The 20,943-nt window shown below is 28.8% G+C and overlaps 2 protein-coding genes across 2 annotated transcripts in view; both read left to right on the plus strand.

The window, feature by feature from the left end:
• The first annotated feature begins 1,190 nt into the window (after positions 1-1,190).
• Positions 1,191-2,219, plus strand: LOC136086259 (histone-lysine N-methyltransferase SETMAR-like). The gene has a single exon (XM_065808545.1). It carries the CDS (start codon positions 1,191-1,193, stop codon positions 2,217-2,219), a length of 1,029 nt encoding a protein of 342 aa, XP_065664617.1.
• Positions 2,220-6,886: 4,667 nt separating this feature from the next.
• The window catches only part of LOC105845573 (transmembrane protein 180), a 95,997-nt gene continuing 81,940 nt past the window's right edge, over positions 6,887-20,943 (plus strand). The window contains exons 1-3 of the mRNA XM_065807738.1: positions 6,887-7,103; positions 16,626-16,710; positions 18,740-18,813. Of these exons, the coding sequence (XP_065663810.1) occupies positions 6,985-7,103; positions 16,626-16,710; positions 18,740-18,813 (278 nt within the window). The 5' untranslated portion in view covers positions 6,887-6,984. The remainder of the gene's footprint in view (positions 7,104-16,625; positions 16,711-18,739; positions 18,814-20,943) is intronic.

Raw genomic sequence — 20,943 nt, forward strand, 5'->3', positions numbered from 1 at the left:
AAAAAGAAATCCTTCATCCAAATTTACTTATATTTGATCGTAAATGTTGGATGATGGAAGCTTGCAGAGGATTATTTAATGCAGATAACTTTGTTATCCGGATCACTATGTTGAGATGTCTTGTCATGAAAACATTGTCTTTCAAAAGAAGAATGATAAAGTTAATATTATATTTTTTTTGGCAGAATGATAAAACTAGTATTGTATTTATTTTTCAGTTTTTGATAAACACAGATTGCCAGGTTTGCGACAGCTCTGACAAACTGGAACGATCTGTTCGTATTGATTTCTCTAATAAGGACATAAGAAACATAATACTCTTGTTGTAGACCAGATATGTTTTTTTTATAATATAGTCCACCAGTTCGCCAGCGATAGTTCCACACCTTCAGTTAGAAAAATCGGCCTCATTTTTAGTAGTAGTAGTAGAAGCCTTTCCACAAATATTTTCCTATATTGTAGTGCCAGTAAAATGTCTTGCAGCTTCTAATCTCAAACCCTGACCGTTTCATAGCCTAGACTACCAAAGGTGTATTTAATTACTGTATAAAGTTTTATGTTTGAGTTTTTTTTATTTTGTTATTTGAGGAGTGGATTTGCAAAACCAGATAATTCACTTTGAAAAAAAAAAAAAAAATTAGCAATGTTTTTTTGTAGTACTAATATTCTTACATCTTTACAAATAAAAATTAAATTTAAAAGCCACTATTTTAATAACATTTTACCTGCCTTAAATTATTCAGCTCGTGTAAAACCAGTTTAAAAAAAAATTTATTTTCGATGCGAAATAAGACAAAAATTTTATCTTATCAACATTCTGTTTTAAAAACGTTTTAAAAAACTAGAGGACGTTATTTAAGAAAAAAATCAAATACAAAAAAATTCACTAAAATTATAAAAGCCATATTTAAACAGTTACAATTGAGTTTTAACTTTATCAATCCTATCAACATATCAAACATTAAAATTTCTTTTTTTCTAAGGCAGAGGGGCGTTTTGAACTATTAGGTAACCAAAAAAGTTCGTGCGGTTTTTGGTAATTGAATTGTTTTTAGCATTTTTTACAACACCCACATCGCACAAGGCAAGTAGCTTTGTTGCGTAATAGAACGCGTGTGTCATGCGCAGTTGCTGCATATATAGTGTAGGCTTGTAACGAGCTTACAGGAAAGGTTTTGTGTAAAGAAAGGATGGCAACCCAACCAACGATTATTCGATCTTGCTTACTTTACGAGTTCAAACTTGGAAGGAATGCAACACAAGCGGCCAAAAACATCTGCACAGCATTTGGAGAAGGTACAGTAAGTGAACGCACAGCACAGAAGTGGTTTCAGCGATTCTCTTCGGGAGATGAGTCCATCGAAGACCTGCCGCGTTCTGGACGCCCATTGTTGGTTGATAAGGATGAACTGAAGGACGCTGTCGAGTCTGACTCCAGCCAAACTTGCCAAGAACTTGCAGTGAGGTTTGCTGTGAGTGTTGAAACCATCCGCCTGCATCTGCATGCGATTGGGAAAGCGTGGAGGCTGAGTCGGTGGGTTCCGCACAAATTGTCGATCGACAACAAGAAGCATTGGCTTACGATCTGCACATCACTCTTATCACGCCACAATGTTGAGCCTTTTCTTGATCGTTTATTGACATGCGACGAAAAATGGATTGTGTACAACAATACCAAGCGTTGCTACCATTGGTTGTCCACCGATGACCCCATCCCAAAGACACCCAAGCCCAATCTCCACGAGCGGAAGGTTTTGCTCTGCATTAGGTGGACTACAGCTGGTGTGGTGCATTACGAGCTGCTCCCAACAGGCCAAACCATTACTGGACTGGTCTACTCAGCACAGCTGCAACGAGTTCACTACCTGTTGCTTGTAAAGCAGCCTGCACTGGTGCACAGGAGAGGAGTTCTGCTTCTCCACGACAACGCGAGACCGCACACCGCTCGCGTGACTCAGGACAAGCTCCAAAGCCTTGGTTGGGAGAGTTTGCTTCATCCACCATACTCGCCAGACCTCTCCCCTACTGATTTCCAATTTTTCCTTTCCCTGGGAAATCATTTAAAAGGACAGCAGTTCCGAGACCAGGACGCGGTTGAAATGGAGTTGAAAGCTTTTATTGACTCAAAGGACCGAGAATTTTTTAGAAGTGGAATAAATAAGCTTGTTTTACGTTGGGAAAAGGTTTTAGATGCTAATGGTGACTATTTTGATGAATAAATGTACTTACTTTTGTCGTTTTGTGTGTTTTTATTATATACGGAAAAACCGCAACTTTTTTGGTTACCTGATATTATATTGTTTCTTAAAATTGTCACTAGTCAAGTTGACTTCATAAAGCTTTTTTGAAAACCAGTTAGAAATAAATTTTCGATCAAAACCAGATAAAAAGATTAATTGGCATGCAAAACAAGATAAAACGTTTTTTCATTTTGTTATAAAAATAAGATCAAAAGAGCACGGTTCTCAAATTTTTTCTTAAACATTCTTTTAATGATATCTATAATTTAGCTTTTAATTTTTAAATTTTCAGCTATTCGATTTACTGAAAAACATTTTTTGCCATTATCTCAGAATGAAAAAAAGTTGAATCATCTGGTTTTGCAAGTCCATTCCTCATTTGTAAAATGCATTGTGCATTTTACATTTGAGGAGTGGACAATAACACAAGGAGGAGGCATTGCAACAATAAACTTGATTTAAAACTTTAATGACCATCACCTTTCAGCTCAGAGAGAATGTCGCACCTAATCACTGAGCTACCAACGCTTTCTCTAAAATGTTAAAATAAATCCTTTTATAAAAGGTTATTACGATAGTTATCGTTTAAAATGACTCTCCCCTCTCTGATTTGATTATTCCGCTTGCTAAAATTTACGTCATAGTTTAATCATCGTACGTCATAGTTTAATCATCGTTAAACTATGTCCTTGGCAAAATTGCTCTCCTTGCTCTTGACTTATATCTCCAAAATTTTAAGGTAACTGGTCAAGATGACTGTTTGTAAAATGAAGTTTTTTGCTCATTTTGTATCCAAGATTTTATTAACAGGCTTTCAACATTTTACCAACTAAATCTGCATTGTTTTCTTTTTTTTTATTTCCAAGAAAGTTTTTTACAACAACCACAAATGACAACCAAGCCATTTTCTCCTTGTTATTCATTGTTTTAATAAGTTTTTTATCATTTATAAGTCATCGAATTTAAGGCCCATTAAAACGACTGTCTTTATTTTCTCCATTGACAAACCTGGTAATGCTGTAACTATGTACTGAATGCTGTAACTATTACTGAAAGTAATTACTATCAGTTTTCAGTGTTTTAACAAATTGTTTCATGAACCCAAGTTTTAGATAAAGTGACGGAAAAACTATTTCTTTTTAACTAACAATGAGTTCATTTACAATATTTTGCAAGCCTACTGTGCGAGTGTTGCAAATAGGCCATTATTTTGGATCCAGTATTGTTTTTTCGCTCGACTGTCCCACATACAGAGATAACATGGAAGTTTTGTAAAACCTTTCTGCAGACCAAGGACAAAATTAAGCATTTTTTTAAATCTACACAAACAAACCAGTGTTGTACGTGGTATTAAATCAAGTTAAGTAAAGGTTTCACTCTTATTCTAAAGTAAGAAACTTTTGTATAGCGATTAAGAAGGTTCTTTTCTTTTAATCTAGACGCTTAAGGACTTTTTAAGAATGCAGCTTTTGCTGCATTCCTAAGAAGTCCTAAAACACGAACTAAGTCATTCAATTTTATCTGACTAAAACGCAGAGGCGAATTAAATTGTTTAGCATTAAATGAAAAGTCTTTCAATTCTGATAAAAACTCTTCTATTTTTGTAGCAGACATTTGTTCATTATCAGGCAAAAATGAACCTTTAAAAATTGGAACTGGAATCTCATCAGAATGTTGAATTGGTCTAACAGCAGAAGGAATATTAGGATAAGCTATTTTTTGCCTCTTTATTTTGCCAAAAGCAGTAGTACCAGACAAAAGTAGCAGTCATTAATGTGGTTTAGAGGTTTTTGCCAAACCATGGGGACTCCAAAAGGTAAACTCTTTCTTTTTACTTTTGTCCAGTCTTGAAGACTTTCTTCACCAATTTGGAACACAGTATGTGGAGCCCACTTTTTGTCTTGGTCACCAAGATTAATATCGAAGTGCAATTTATATACTAGTTTTACAAAACGAGTATTATTTCGTCTTTGTCGAACAAGTGTTTAGCAATCACAGTAGTAAATGACCAGGCCCCGGCTAAAAATAAGACTTTTTTCAAACCCGGGCCCAGCTAAACTATAAGATTTAGCAGGGGTCGATAGCTGGGGCTAGAAAAAAATTTATCATACATTATATATTATAATTTTATGCTTACATTTACTATTTCTTAAATACTGGCATATATTTATATATTTTCAAACTCTAATTAACTTCTAACAAGATTGCAAGCAATCACTATTAAGTTATGTGTTACTTTAAAATAGAGAATAAGTAAAAATACTAGGAAATGGTTAAATAAAAACTTGAAAAGTTGTAGATTGTATATAAATAAAAAACATGAAGATGGCTTATAGTTATAAGGTTTTTTTGATGAGCAAGGAAAAAAACTGGAATAATAAAAGTTTTTATAGCATGAGGAGACAGATACAGTAAAAGGATGCAACTTGTTGAATAGGAAACATACAAGAATGAATTTTGGTTTATCGTAATAGAGATGATGGCTTGTTTATGCATTGACCATGATTGTATTTGCAGAAAAAAGAAAGAAACGAAACCTTACAACAATGGGAGAGTGGCTCAAGCTAGGGAGATAAAGCAGGTCTAATTACATTTAAAATGTTCTTTTAGACTTTGTCTGAGAGAAAGAAGGTTGTTATTTATTAATATCGGAATGCCAACAATATTGCAATATTTTTTTGCAGTAAATAAATGAGTTTTCTTGTCTCACAAAAATAGTAGGTTTTAAATATAAACTTCTTTGCTTATGTTCTATTAAAGTTGGTGAATTAAAATTATTACATATACGTGGTATAAGTCACGTTGATAAACGTGGTAAAAGTCACGCATTCATTTATGGTTTTTAATGACTATTGTTGTTTTATAATTGTCATGGGAATTATAACTTTGTATTTATATACGATTTTATGTAATAAAAGAGAAGGTTGAAAAACGCTCATATAGTTGTTTTTAATATATACATATAAACGAATACAAGAATGCAACAGCTTATGTTTAAGTAATTTATGAGAACTTGTCTTATTTCAAATTCTTGCGATGTATACTAATTTACAACCCTCAAAAAATAACATTCAAAACCGTAGAAACTCATTAATAACTACACATAAAACTGTATAAATATTTATAGATTAAAAACCACTTAAGCCGTAAACCAATTGACATCATGGAATTTCAACGTAGCATTTTTCGTAACAGAGTTACAGTATAATTAAATCAGGAGATATATATAGAAAAATATTTAGGTTGGAAAATATAATAACTTTTTCGTTAAGCTAAAAATTTATGTCATATTTTATGATTTAATTAAGAAAAATGTTTCAAGTATTTAACTACATCCTTTAAAAATTATTATGAAAAACAAAATAGTGTTGTATAACGATTTAAAAATAATTAAAACATTTATTATCTGCACAGGCACCTACTAGCAAGCAGGTGTGGCGAAACAGACAAAAATTTAACTGTTAGTAACATGGCTATTTTAAAATAAAATCGAGCCTTACGAACACTGACATAAGTGTTAGAGTTTCTAATTTACCATAGGGACAATTAAAGTCAGTTTTTTAGATAAGATTTTGGGAGCAATTACTAAAGGTTGTATTGCTATCAGTATTTGCCTTCACTACCCCACGCTTACCCTTATAAATATCGATAAGGTATTTGCGTATCCTAATAACAACACAAAAAAGACAAAATTGCAATTTGATTTAAAATAACAAGCTTTTATGTGATTATCGTAAAGTTATTTTTTATGAAATTCGTTGTTAAACATTTAAAGGCATTTTGGAAAATTTTTTTTTTTTCGAAAATCTGGTATGTTTATTTTCAAAGTTACGATCTCAAATTTTCGCAAGTTATAGCGAAGCAAATAACCGGTTTTTTTTCAGACACGGTTTTGGAAGCAATTTATTATTGCTGGAGTCTGCTTATTTTTTATTAACCAAGTGATGCTTTACCTTATAATTTGTTTTAAAGATTAGATATGTTTTATATAAAAAATAAAAATAGTTGCTATCACAAATTTCACATTAATTTTATTAATTATCACATAAATATCACATTAATTTAATTAATATAACACTAAATTAATTAATATTTAAAAATTAATAATTTAAAAATTTAAAAACTTTTCATTTAAAAATTTATCATTTAAAAATTTATTTTTTTATTTATTTTTATTTAATATTATTTAATATATATATATTATATATTAATAATTTATTTGTTATTTAAAAATTTATCATTTAAAAATTTATTTTTTTATTTATTTTTATTTAATATTATTTAATATATATATATTATATATTATTTATATATTAATAATTTATTTGTTATTTAAAAATTTATCATTTAAAAATTTTTTCATTTAAAAATTTTTAAAAAATTTTTCGTTTAAAAATTAATAATTAAAATTTAAAAATATCATATTACTTTAATTAATTATCACATAAATATCACATAAATTTTTCTGAATATAAAGAAAATATAATTCATAATTAAAATAAAAAGTTAGGAATGTTTCAAATAAAAAGTTTTGAAACTTTAAATTACTGCTTTGGAATTTTAAATTGTCATCAAAACAAGGAAGTTCTCTAAAGTTAGCGGGAAAAAATTTTATTCGGCGTTTTATAAATTAGAAATCATGTTTTGTTGTGGTATTTCCAACAATGACTCTTCAAGTTCTAGTCTTAAAACAATAATTATTTCAAATTCTAATTAGTTTTTAAGCTTGTAATTTCTCAAAAAAATGTTGCTACGATTTCAACAATCAAACTTTTTAGCTTATGCTACAACAACTATTGCTGCAAATCTTATGAATTCTGTTTTTCAATTTTATTACGTAAATTTATTCTTAAATCAATACAAGTAGGCGTTTTAAGTTTTTTTTTAAATCATTACAAAGGTTCTACTGAGATATAAAAATAATTTTTTTTTTAAATAATGAATAAATTTTTTTTTACATGTTTATTTCAAAAATTAAATAAGTTTGCATAATATAACAGAATAATGTCAATAATTTAATGAAAAAATATTATTTGTTAATAAAGGATTTATTAAATGATAACTAATGCATGTGTACTTATTTTCTTTTAGTTAATAGTATTAATATAGTTAAATCAATATGTTTGAAATAAGTTTGTTTTTAATGATTGCATAACATCTTATAGTTTTTTTAACAACTTATCTCATAAATTATGACCTCAAGGTCAAAGTTAAAACCAGCTTTGAAGATTCTTTTTTTTTCTAATCATGCTTTACAACAACAAGGAGGCCTATTCAAACATTGAAAATTGGGTTTGAGTTTCAATACCAGCTAACCTGTTTTATGCTGGTTTTTAATTATGAAAACAAATTTTTATTTTTGCTGTAAAAATTCATTGTAACCTACTAAAACTAAATTCTGAAGTTGAATCTGTAAACTAAAAAAAACAAAAAAGTTCAAGAAAACAAAATGTTTACCATAAATTTATTGCCATACAATTATTAAACAGTAATTGTTTATTACTTTAATATTGTTTATTATTTATTTAATTATTTCAAATCTAGATTGATGGCAACCTCAGATCATCTTTTCTTTTTGTCTCTTTTTACTATTCCATTTTTTTTCTTTCATTTTTGCAACTCAATTAGCATGTTTACTAATTTACAGATTCTCATATGAAAATGTTTTATCTATTGTTTTTATTACATGACAGTTTATGCATCCGATTTGTTTAAAAACAGAATAGTGTAAAAATATACTACGATTTATAATATTTATTGTAACAGAAAAGTCAGCATTACTTAAAATTACAAAAACATTTTTGTTAATAACAAATTTTTTTTCTTGTTTAATTATTTTAATTTGTTATCATTTTAATTTGTGGATGAAAAATTATCAAAAAGAAAAATACTACAAGTTAGTTACTTGTTTTTGCTAGATTGTTTTGATTATTATAAATATTATAAAATGTAGATGTTGAAATGTTCTGTAAATTTGTATTATATTTTTAATTGGTAGAAAAACATGAAAATAAATATAACTAAATGCATTATCAAAGTACTTTTTAAAATTCAATATATTCATAATATTTGTGCTTTTAATGTCAATTTTCTACTTGTCAAAATAAGAAATCTGCAGCAAGTTGAACAAAAAATCGGTTAACCAGTTCTGGTTTTTGATCCCTTATTGAGAAGTCATTATTTTTTAGCAAGTTTGTCTGTACATTCAAATCTAATTCAGATTGTGTACTAAATTATTCTCATAATTTTATTAACAATCATTTAACAATACCTAAAAGATTTGAAAAGGTTAACAATATTTTAAATTTTTTATTGGATATGAGTGATAAATATGAAGTTGCCATAGTAATTTAAAACCAATTCTGAATATTTTGGTTTTTCTGATAATCTTACAGGTCAATTACTCATCCATTAATAATTAGGTACAACAAATGTTCAGAAACAACATAAAAATTATGCCACTTTATAAACTTTTTACACTTTGTAAATAGGTGATATTTATGACATCAATAGTTATAGAAATATTACTATAATATTGTTATTAGTTTCTCTAATAATGCTTCAAACTTAATAAGCAACAATTTTTATTTGAATCAATATTGTTTCTGACAACATAACAATAATTAGTGGTGCATATGTTTGCTATCTAAGAATGGATATCTTATCTACATTTAGCAAGTTTATTATCTGCTAATTTTTTTTCGCTGTACTAACAAGCTCAACATCAATTAAAATAAAACAAAAGTAATGATTTTTACAAATAAGCATACAGCTAAAATAATATTGCAGACATCAATTGTGATCAGGCTTGGCACCCAAAAACCTGTACCCAAAATAACACCCAAAAACTCAATAAACTTTTTTTTTGATTTCAGGGCTCAACTTGCTTTATGTTTAGCATATATAAATTTGTATTTCTAAAATAGACTATAAAAAAAAAATTAAATGTGTACAGTATACATTGTCTTTTTGTACATATAAATCATTGTCTTTTTGTTCATTCAATTGTCGGTCTTTAAATAAAAGTTTATTTTCAATTGAAAACTTGTGTATGTCATATGGCTTTGTGTTATTACAAGAACATTGGCTATTTCCGTTTGACCTTGATATGTTGAACAGTATACATCCTGATTTCTATGGTATTGAATTGTCTGCAATCAACATATCATCAAATGTAATAAATGGAAGGTCTTATGGTGGTACTGCCATATTGTCCATCTCAAAAGTTTTGCAAGCTGTAATAAAATTGTTGAATCACTTGAATCAAGGATTGCATGCTTGCGTATCGATACCAATATCGGGCCGGTGCTGCTTATGAATGTATGCATGCCTACTAATTATAACGATGAGGAGAGTCTTCAAGCCTATATTGAGATATGCTCCAAATTGAATGCCATTATAGTAGAAACAGATACAGTATACACTATTATTACAGGTGATTTTAATTGTTATGAAGGGTCAAGATTTTATGACGAGTTCCCAAATCTTGCTGCTGAAAATAATCTGGTTAAATCTGATATAAACAGATTAAATAATGCTTATACCTATATCAGTGTTGACAGTAAGAATACTACTTGGCTAGACCATGTCTTATGTAGCCATGCTGTGGATAAATAATAGTAAATGTTACGGTATTAACAGAAGTCATTGCATCAGACCATAGACCATTAGCTTTTTCAATTTTATGCTTAGTAAATAGCAAAGCTGCTATAATAGATAGTAATTCTACTTTCAAATGTTGCCTAGTAAGCCGGATTGGCAAGCTTGAGACTATTCCATTTTAACTCAATATGAACGAAGGGTGGGTTATTTACTTGAAAAAGAGTAAAAGTACCTCTTAGTATATTTAATTGTTCTGTATTTCATGAATGTATTGATTCTGAAATTGATCTTTTTTACAATAACATTATAAAATGTATGCAATCTGCTGAGGATGGCGTGATACCTCATATGGGTTTAAAAGTAAATTCGGAATTTAATTTTCCTGGACAGAATGACTATGTTGCAGATAAACATGAGTTTGCCAGGGATGCATTTAAACAATGGGTAATTGATGGAAAACCTAATTGTCTTCGAAAGAATGAAAAAAACTCGGTCAGTATTTAAACTTGCTTTTAGGTGCTATAAAAATCATACTGAGCAAATTAAAGTTGACAGATGTGCACAGAATATCAATAATGGCGATCCTTTAAAGTTTTGGAACAGTGTGTATGAAATTAATAATGTAAAGGCAACCAATCATGTTGCTAATATTAATGGAGTTACTGGTGACAAGGACATCGCCACTATGTGGAAGAAACATTTTCAAGCACTATATAATTCACTTAATGATAACCAGCATAGAATACAGTTTGGACAGAAAGTGCATTCTTCATTGCTAAACATACCTGTTAGAGTTGCTATTATAGATGTTATATTGTTTTGCATAAGCAAAAAAAGAGAAAATCTGCTGGACCAGATGACTTATGGAATCATTTATATATGGAGGACATAGACTGTCTCTCTAAGTATTTTTTTTTTAATTTATGCTTGTTTGGACATTTGCCATCAACATTTTGTGAAGCCACGAAATAGCTCTGTTAAGTCTCCAATTTTAGTAAAATCTAAAATTGGAGACTTAACAGATAAAAATAATTACAGGGCAATCGCAATCTCTCTCGCTTGTTCTAAAATACTTGAAGGTATTTTATTAGAAAGAATTAAATCTCATGATAATGCTGATGATTTTCAGTTTGGTTTCAAGAAAAATCATTCCTCAATGTCTTGTACATATTATTTAAAAAAGACAGTTAAATACTATATTTCTAGAGGAAGCCATTCACATTCTTTATAGATTTCCACAATGCTATTGATAGTGTTAATTATTAAAAATTGTTTTCTAAATTAATTGATTAGGGTATTGCCAAGAATGTTGTCTGTCTACTTGCATCTTGGTACAAGAATCAAACTGTTTGTCAGATGGCAGAAAGTAAACACTGATAGCTTTACGCAATGGTGTACGTCAAGGTGGAATTCTTTCACCGTTCTTGTTCATATTTTATATAAAACTGATTTTCAATATTACGAATATGCATATTGGAAGTAACGTAGGTGCAGCTTTTTTGAATCTTTTGGCATATGCCAACGATATTGTACTAATTGCTCCATCTTGGTTTGCATTACAAAAATTATTAACTACATTAAATGTTGAAGCCACTTTCATAAACATGTCATTTAATACAAAAAAAAAAGGTGTGTGGTATTTAACTCAAAACAGAGATGTAAGATTGTGTCAAGCAATTTTCCACTGTTTACCTTAGCTGGATGTGAATTAGTTTTCATTGACAAATTCAAGTATCTGGGTCACATAATAGAAAATGGTTTGTTTGATAATGCTGATATATATTGAGAGATTAAATGTCTTTATATGCATACAAACATTAATCAGACGATTCAAGAAATGCTCAATTCAGGTAAAAGTGCAGTTATTTAGGACCTACTGCCTCTGTTTTTATAATGTGGCTCTTTGGACTAATTTTAGTGAAAATACTATGTTAAAGCTAGACTCTTGTTACAAGAAATGTGTTAAAATGCTTTTTGGATATGATAAGTACTCAAGCGCTACAAATATGTGTATGGTACTAGGCTTGCCTAATCTAGATACTTTATTGTGTAATTACAGACTTAGCCTTATAAATCAGTTAGTTACCTGTGCCAGCAGCAATACAGCAGTGTATAGATTGAACAGAACTTTTAATTAATTTTTTTTTAATCTCAACTATGGACCTTGTACTGTACTTGTTGTACAGTACAAGGTCCAAATATCTTTACTTCCAACAAGACTGCAACAACTATTCGAGTTGGAAGTTACTGGGGAAAAAAGATGAATGTATAAAGCAAGATAACGATTAACAGACGACTTAAAAGATAGCAAATTATATGAATCAGGAAAACAAACTCAAGATAGCGGATTCCTAAGAACTGATGTTTAACAAAAAAAACTAGACATATAAGAATTTTTGGAGCACTTAGAAAAAGTCACAGTAAAAGGATGAGACTTAATTGAATGACAAGTAACACGAGATTGAATTTTAGTAGATAACACAAGAGACTTTAGCTCTTTAGAGCAGTGCCTGTTATAGTATTTATAGAGAAGAGAAAGAGAAGCATTTCGACGATTTGACAATGGTTATAGATTAGCAAGAACATCGTTGGAAATTGCAGCAGCACAATGAGAGCAAAACCATGGAGACGAGTGAGACTTGATTTGAATTTGTCGAGAGTGGATAAAAGATTTCATGCTAGCCTGAATCCAAAAAGTTGCCCAAAAAGCACATTCGTCAGCAGGAAGATGAAAGATTTCTACCCAAAGGCCATCACAAAGAAATACATGAAAAGAGTCCCAGTCAGCTTTGTGGTAGTGCAAGTGGTACGATGGTACAAGAGTTTTGATGATGAAGAAGAATGAGATATTAGTTTTAAAGGCACCAAGCCACGATCAGAAGCACTTAAGGGTGAATTTGAAGAAACTGAGCACTGACTAGGATCAGAAAAAAGACACAATCAAGTAGAGAAAATAAATGATTCAGATTGTCTGGAGAGTAAGTTGGAAAATTAAATATTTTTGTTACAGATTTGATCAGAAATAAAATTAAAAAGAATGCAGTCTTGAGGAGAGAGAGAGAGTGATATAGAAGAAAGAGAAAAGTGATAGAGTGATGTGGTTCTAAATAAAAGCACATAAAGGAATAGACTGTGGATTCAAATCTAGTGTCCAGAACAAATAGGCGAATTCTTACCAATGTTAATGCCCAGGCCAAGCATGTGTTTATTGGAGTCTTTATGAATTAAAGGAAGATAACCATCAACACTAAGATCACAAGATGAGACAGCCGAACTTAAATTAGTCTCACAAAGAGCAAGTAGGTCTGGTGAACTTTGCAAGAGATAAGACTCAACAGAAAAAAAGTTACGTTGAAGACCATGAATTATAGTGAATTAAAGAATTTGATGATGACAGTGATTTTTTGTGTTTAATAGTTTTTGATTCTTTTGAGTCTTTTTTTAAATTGGGTAAAAAGCTTGACTAAAATAGATATATTTTATAATAATATTAGATAGTGTACTGAATACTAACACATTTAGTATTCAGTACACTATCTAGTAGTACAATTAATTGCTTCATTTCGATTAATAAGCATCAAAAAACTCCAAATGTGGTCTCAACCATGCACACCAAATTTATGAACAGGGACACCATCCATGTGTAAAATGGCACTGTTAGTACTCTGATACTTTACAGCTGTTGATGGAGTCAGAGATATCACAAAGTTTTGAAAACTGGATGATCAGCTGGGCTCAGAACCATGAGGCTGAGTTTTACAGTTGTACCCTTATTAGGAGAAATATAGCCAGGGCTGGGTTTGTGACCGTGGCTGCATAAACATTTATACATTCTAAAGTATATTTTTAAAATTCAAAATTCGTGTTATATTTTGTATATATATGGATATATAAACATCATTATTATTATTATGATTATAATCATTATCACCATCATCATCATCATCATCATCATCATCATCATCATCATCATCATCATCATCATCATCATCATCATCATCATCATCATCATCATCATCATCATCATCATCATCATCATCATCATCATCATCATCATCATCATCATCATCATCATCATCATTGTCATCATCAAAATTATAATCTTTATGATCATTATCATGACAATAATGATGATAATGATCATCATCATCTTCATCATCATGATTTAGCCTTTCTCTTTTATGCTTTTCTAATATAAACAATCTAGAGCATTTTCTTTCCTTAACTAAAAGTCATTCATACAATATGTAAGGCACTCTCTTCAAGTTTTCTTTCTTTTACCATTACCATTTTCTCCTGAAAATGCTACCTCTCTACATGCTGTTATCTGAATCTTTTTAATCTTTTCTAACAAATGTTGTTTGATACAACATTTTTTTCTAATCTGTCCAAGGTTATGCCTCCTTTTCTTGTCTTGCTAGAGTCACACCACACATCCATCTGATCATCTTGTCTTTTTTTGTCTTTTGGTAAATACTGCACCATATAAATACTAAAGTTTATATAATAATGAAAGGATATTGTGTGCCAGCATCTAAATAAATAGCAAACATTTATATTTATATCCATAATATGTATGCATAAAGTGCATTTGGAAGCTTTTATTACTTCTCTTCAATTTTATGTCAAGCTTCATTCTACTCCACATTTTTCTTGAGCAGTTGCTTTATTAAATATTAATCATTTTTTTCATTTTTATTACAAGAACATCTCTAAAGAAAAAGTGTTCTTTTATTATTGCAAGAAGCCAATTTAAAAAAGTCCTGTCTGATGTTATGCCCTGTTATTCTTATTTTACTTAATCTTGTATCAGATGTTCAGTTTTGTTCAGTTTTGTATCTTTTCTCCTGTATTGTTTCTTATGTACTACATGGATTTTCATGAAAATTTTACATTTAAAGTGGCTCTATTAGCCGATGATTCAATTTTATACTCTTGTTTTGACAAAAATCTTCACTTTTTGATTGCTTTGAACAAGCAGCCAAAACTTGACCTGGTCTCTTTTCTGTAACAGCCTAAGACTTGCAGTGGCTTATGGATTTAAATTCTGGACTTGAAATTATTTTTGTTATTTTTATTTTTTTAGACTTTGTCTGAGAGTAAGAGGGTTGTTATTTATCAATATAGGAATCCCAACAATATTGCAATATTTTTATGCAGTAAATGCTATTTTTGTTGGACAACAAAACTCATTTACTGCATAAAAATATTGCAATATTGTTGGGATTCCTATATTGATAAATAACAACCCTCTTACTCTCAGACTAAGTCTAAAAGCACATTGTAAATGTAATTAGAGCTGCATTATCTGCCAAGCTTGAGTTACTCTCCCAATGTTGTAAGGTTGCATTTCTTTCTTTTTTCTACAAATACTATCATGGTCAATGTTCAAACAAGCTATCATCTCTTATATGATAAACCAAAACTTATTCTTGCTCGGCTTCTTATTCAACAAGTTGCATTTTTTCACTGAATCCTTCATGCTGTAAAAACTTTCATTTATCCAATTGTTTTCCTTGCACATCAAAAAACTTTAAAACTCGTACCCATCTTTGTATTTTCCTTTTTTATACAACCTATAATTTTTTAAGTCTTGAGTTAACCTTTTCCTAGTATTTTAACTTATTCTTTATTTTAAAGTAACTTATAACTTAATAGTGATTGCTTGCAATCTTGTTGGAAGTAAATTAAAGTTTAAAAAATATAATTATATCTAGGTATTTAATAAAAAGTAAATGTAAGCATAAAATTATAATATATAAAGTATTATAAATTTTTTTCTAGCTCCGGCTATCAACCCCTGCTAAGTCTTATAAATTTGCAGGGTTTGCAAAAAGTCTCTTTTTTAGGTGGAGCCGGAGCCCTAGTCCCTACCTAGACATAAGCAAATCCCATGAAATAAGTCAAGAAGATCCAGCATTCAAAAGAAGGGGTGTAAAGCTGGTCAACAGATAGAATGTTTACCCCTTAAATATTTGCCTAGGAGGCCTACTACAAGACAGTTGCCAAATGTATTTAACGTCTGCCCATGATGAGTATTTTTATTGAGACACTTTCTCTAGCCTTTACTCAACCTAAAGCGCAAAGGCAAGGGGTGTGTTAAGTCAGAGTTGGCATCTCCTAGGCTTTGCCTAAAGAAGCGTATCCTACAAGGCAACACAACATGAAACATATTGTATTGGGTTACATTTTTCTAGTAGCAGGATAACCATATATATGTAAATATGTATATGTATATGTGTGTGTGTATATATATATATATATATATATATATATATATATATATATATATATATATATATATATATATATATATATATATATATTTATATATATATATGAGCATGATGAACAAAAATTTAGGACTTTTTTTTAACACGAATGAACAATGCAATGAAAACATCTAGTTATCAACAAAAGCCGTTAATGATGTATTTTTAGCTATCAACATCATCTCAATAACAACACATACAGTTATTAATAATTAGATGTCAACATGTAAAGAATAAACAACTTTATTAATTTTTATTTTAGCGAAAGAAAAAGATAAAAAAAACTTAATATATTTAGATTTCTTTAAACTCTCATTAAAATGAGTAATTAAAATTTGTTATAAATTTTTTACATAAGACATATTTTTTCTTTCGTTTTAACATTATTATATGTATTTTTAAAACTAAGTATTTTCTGGTTTTAATTTCTTTCAGGTTTTTGTAAAAATTTCAAGGTTAGTAAAAAAAATTTTGAAAGGTCTATGACTATTGATGTATATTTTTATTTTAGGATTTCAACTTATTGGTTTAATGCTGCCCAGACATTTTATTTGGTTTGGAATTCAATTAATGACCCTCTATTTGGTTATTTACAGGTTATTTGAAATATTATATAAATTTTTATAAAATATGTAAATTGTGTTATATAGTTATAAACTTATACAATTTATAGTATTGAGTTTTTTTATCTAATTCTTTAAAATTTTGATTTCGGAATCAATATTTACAAGATATTACAAAATATTTACATGAACTATATATTTTATGATATAATAATTAATTTAATTATTATATCATAAAATATATAGTTCAAAAAGAAATAATAATAAAAAAATTAATTTAGTCTAATTAATTTTTTCTTTTATTGTTTCTTTTTGTTTTATTATTTTTAAGTGTCAGAAAGAAAAAAAAAGAAAACTAATTACTTGATAAGAATAAATAACTCATCAAAATTGCGAGTTCTATGATTTCTGCAAATTAGAATCTACAATATTAACCCAAAACAATAATCATTATATAAGAAAACACCACAAAATAAAAAATAAATGAATAGAAAACTGTATTCAGGGGCAAAAGTTCTTTATTTATTTATTTTTTCTTTTCTTTTCTTTAATCTTTATTATCAATAGTTGATTGAGAGTAATCTTAGAGTGGGGTCAATTTAGAAATAATTTTCCAAAGAAATAAGACGCCATTGGCATTGTCTGCATTATTAAGAGTTTATTTATAATTAAGTGCATTATTAAGAGTTAATTATAAAGTTTAAAACATAAGATATGAAAAGTTTCATATCCCATGTTGCAAATGTACTATCAAGCACAATAAAATAGTTTATTGTTTTGCTTTAATAGTTTCGCTTTACCTTTTCTTATAAAGATTGTTCTAAATGTTCTTTTAACTAACATTTAAATAAGTTTTTTTACTTATTGCCGACAACATTTTAAAGCCTTAAATATCATATTTAAAGCAGTTTTAAATCATTATAAATTTATTTAAAATTTTCACATAAAAAATTTATTTTATAATAAAAATATAATATAAAATTAGATAAATAAAAATACAAATATCAAATAATTCTAAAAGTTAAATAAAGTATTATCTTTACAATACATTTAAATCCATACCAAAAAAATTTCTTTACTCATTGTTAGTGCACGCTAAACAAAATATACTATTTTCACCCAAAAAAATGTCATAAAAACATATTACATATTAAACATATAAAAGATATAATTAAAGAAATGACAGAGTTTTTGACTTGAATTATACTGTGTTATGAAGGTAACAACCTTAGCCACTCAAGCGTATAGATAATAACCATACTCACTCAAGCGTGCACAAAAAGAAGTTATAAACAAACAATTCACTCAACAAAACGCCAAGAAACGGTAGTTAATAAACAACTTGTGTATGAACCAAGACGCGTCTAGCGTCCTCAAAATATATAAAATAGTCAGAGAGAATCAGATATGAGGAGATATAGTCGGAGAGAATCAGAGACAGTCAGAGAGTGAGCGAGTTCGGAGGAAGAGCGAGAGGAAGTTGTATGGTGGCGCAGGAGGAACGAACCTGTTGTATTAGTTTATTATATGTTGTAATAATATTATATATGTTAAAGAAACAATATGGAGTTCAGACTAATGGTGTATGATCTATATATATAAATAAATATTTAAAATAAAGTTACCGTGTAACAACTGGTACTTTTAATAAAAAAAAGTATAAAGTATAAAATCAAGCAATTCTCAATATAGTGTTGCAACCGTTTGTTCTAAATCAATAATACAAAAAAACTGGTGTCACTGATGATAAAAGTATATAATTTCTAGGCATAGTGCCAAACAAATTGCTCAAGAAATTAATCTAACTCTTAAAATTGGCATCTTAAGACTGACAGTAAATAGGAATAATTGATTCTAAACTATGCTTGTAAACTGCTGTCAGAAAGTCTAGGATTAAATCATGAGATTGACTCAAATAACTACAATTTTAAAAAAACATTCTTTAGATGACTTATCATTCTTTCACTAAATTTTTTTTTTTTTCCTATAAATTTTATTTGTCAATGTGTAGCAACAAAAACAAAATTATATTGTAAAAAAAATACTTATATTTTATTAATAGGATAATTCAAGTTTTGGATTTTTAAAGCATCGACGCCTAAATATTTTATATGGAGCTCCACTGTTTTCATTAAGGTAAAGTAGTTTATTATTAAATAATTGATGTTTTAAATAATTAATTAATTAAGAGTAATTTGTAATAATATAAATCGTAATAGTGATAGTTGGAACAGTAATAGATTTGACTTAATAGTTAATAAACTTGACTTGATAGTTAATAAATTTGACTTTTTGACAACTCTTTTGTCAATAAATTTAGCTTGGTTGTTGATGAATTTAACTTTGGTTTTGACATTGACTTGATTATCAATAAGTATTTTTATAGAGATATGTTGTCTTTTCTTTTTTTAATTGATAATTTTATAGTAAGTGTACAGATCTAAAACTAAACTAGAATACATACAAAAAAAAAAAAAATTAAAACTAAATAGATATACATAAAACTTTATGTATAAATAGTATATACATAAAACTAAACTAGAATACATACATTATACTAAACTAGAATACATACATCATACTAAACTAGAATACATCTATTAAACTAAACATATGTATTAAAATTTATATTTTGTATATTTCTTATTTTAATTTTTAATAAAATTGAAAATACTGAAAATTCATGAGTTTAACAATTGCTTATTTTAACTTAAAATAAAATTGAAAATATTGAAAATTCCTGAGTTCAAGTAAACAATTGCTAAGAAAAATTAAAAATTTAATTTTAATTTTGTGTTTGTATGTATAAAGCAAAATTATTTATTTCTTAAAATAATCATATACGTAACATAATAAGCTTTTGTTTGCATTTTTTTTTATTTGCGATGGTGATTGTTAATAAGCATATTTTTATTTTTTAGTTATGTTATAGTTATGTTGTAGTTATGTTATAGTTATGTTATAGTTATGTTATGTACAAAAGTACCAATAACTATAAATTACAAAAAACCATTGTCATCACCAAGTTCTCTAAATCTATCTATTCCTCGTCTTCGAAATAACTTTTCTTCTGTTGAGTCTTATCTCTTGCAAAGTTCACGAGACCTACTTGCTTTTTGTGAGATTAATTTAAGTTCAGCTGTCTCATCTTTTGATCTCAGTGTTAATGGTTATTATACCTTATTTTGTAAAAACTTCAATAGTCACATGCTTGTCCTTGGCATTTACATTCATAAGAATTCACCTATTTATCGGGAAACAAGATTAAAATCTACAGATTATTCTTTTATGTGCTTCCATTTAGCACCACTTCACTCTATCACTCAATCTCTTCGTTTTATATTGGTCTTCTTTATCTCAAGACTCTTTTCAATTTTATTTCTGATCAAATTGACTAAGTCCTTCAAATTGACATAAATGCTTATCAAATTCAATCACTCTGTGTTAAGGCCCATAACTTTTGCCTTTCTCAATCTCAAACTCAAATACTCAACTATCCTACTCACGTTCAAGCCAATCCTAATCATTTACCTTCTCTACTTGACTTATGTATTATTTTTGATTCTAGTCAGGGCTCAGTTTCTCTACATTCATCCATAGGTGCTTTTGATCACAATTTGATTTCTCTAAAACTAATATCTAACTCTTCTTCATCACCAAAATCCCCTATCATTGTACATTTTACAACTACCTGAAAACTGATTGGGACACTTTCCATGATTTCTTCATGATGGCTCTTGGGTAAAAATTTTTCATCTTCTTGCTGACAAATGGCTTCTTATGTAACTTCTTGGATTCAGGCTGGCATGAAATCTTTTATTCCCTTTTAGTCTTCTTACTATCATAAGCGAAGTTTTAGAATCTTTAATTAACAAACACTTAATTCTTTATTATGAATCTAGTAACTTACTTTCTGATCATCAATATGGATTTTGATCTTCTTGTTCTGCTGTTCGTGTACTGCTAATTTGTTAACAGTAATGAATGATAGGTTTTATCGTGCATTAGATAAATGTGAAGAGGTTAAGGCTTATGCTCTCAACAATTCTAATGCCTTTGATAAAGTTTGGCATGCTGGTTTTCTCCATAAGCTTTCTTCTTATGGTGATCAAGTAACATTTTTAAGATTATTGAATCTTTCCTAACCAATCACAGTATAAAAGTTATCCCTAATGGACAGCACTCTTCATCACTCTACAATAATCAGATCCTCTTATATTTATGAACGGTAATGTACTTGATGAGTCATCTACTCTTTATCTTCAA

This window comes from Hydra vulgaris, chromosome 10, assembly GCF_038396675.1.
Source record: "Hydra vulgaris chromosome 10, alternate assembly HydraT2T_AEP".
Classification (NCBI taxonomy): Eukaryota; Metazoa; Cnidaria; class Hydrozoa; order Anthoathecata; family Hydridae; genus Hydra; species Hydra vulgaris.

Coding starts and splice junctions, on each gene's coding strand:
- LOC136086259 (XM_065808545.1), top strand. CDS start 1,191: ATGGCAACCCAACCAACGATTATTCGATCTTGCTTACTTTACGAGTTC.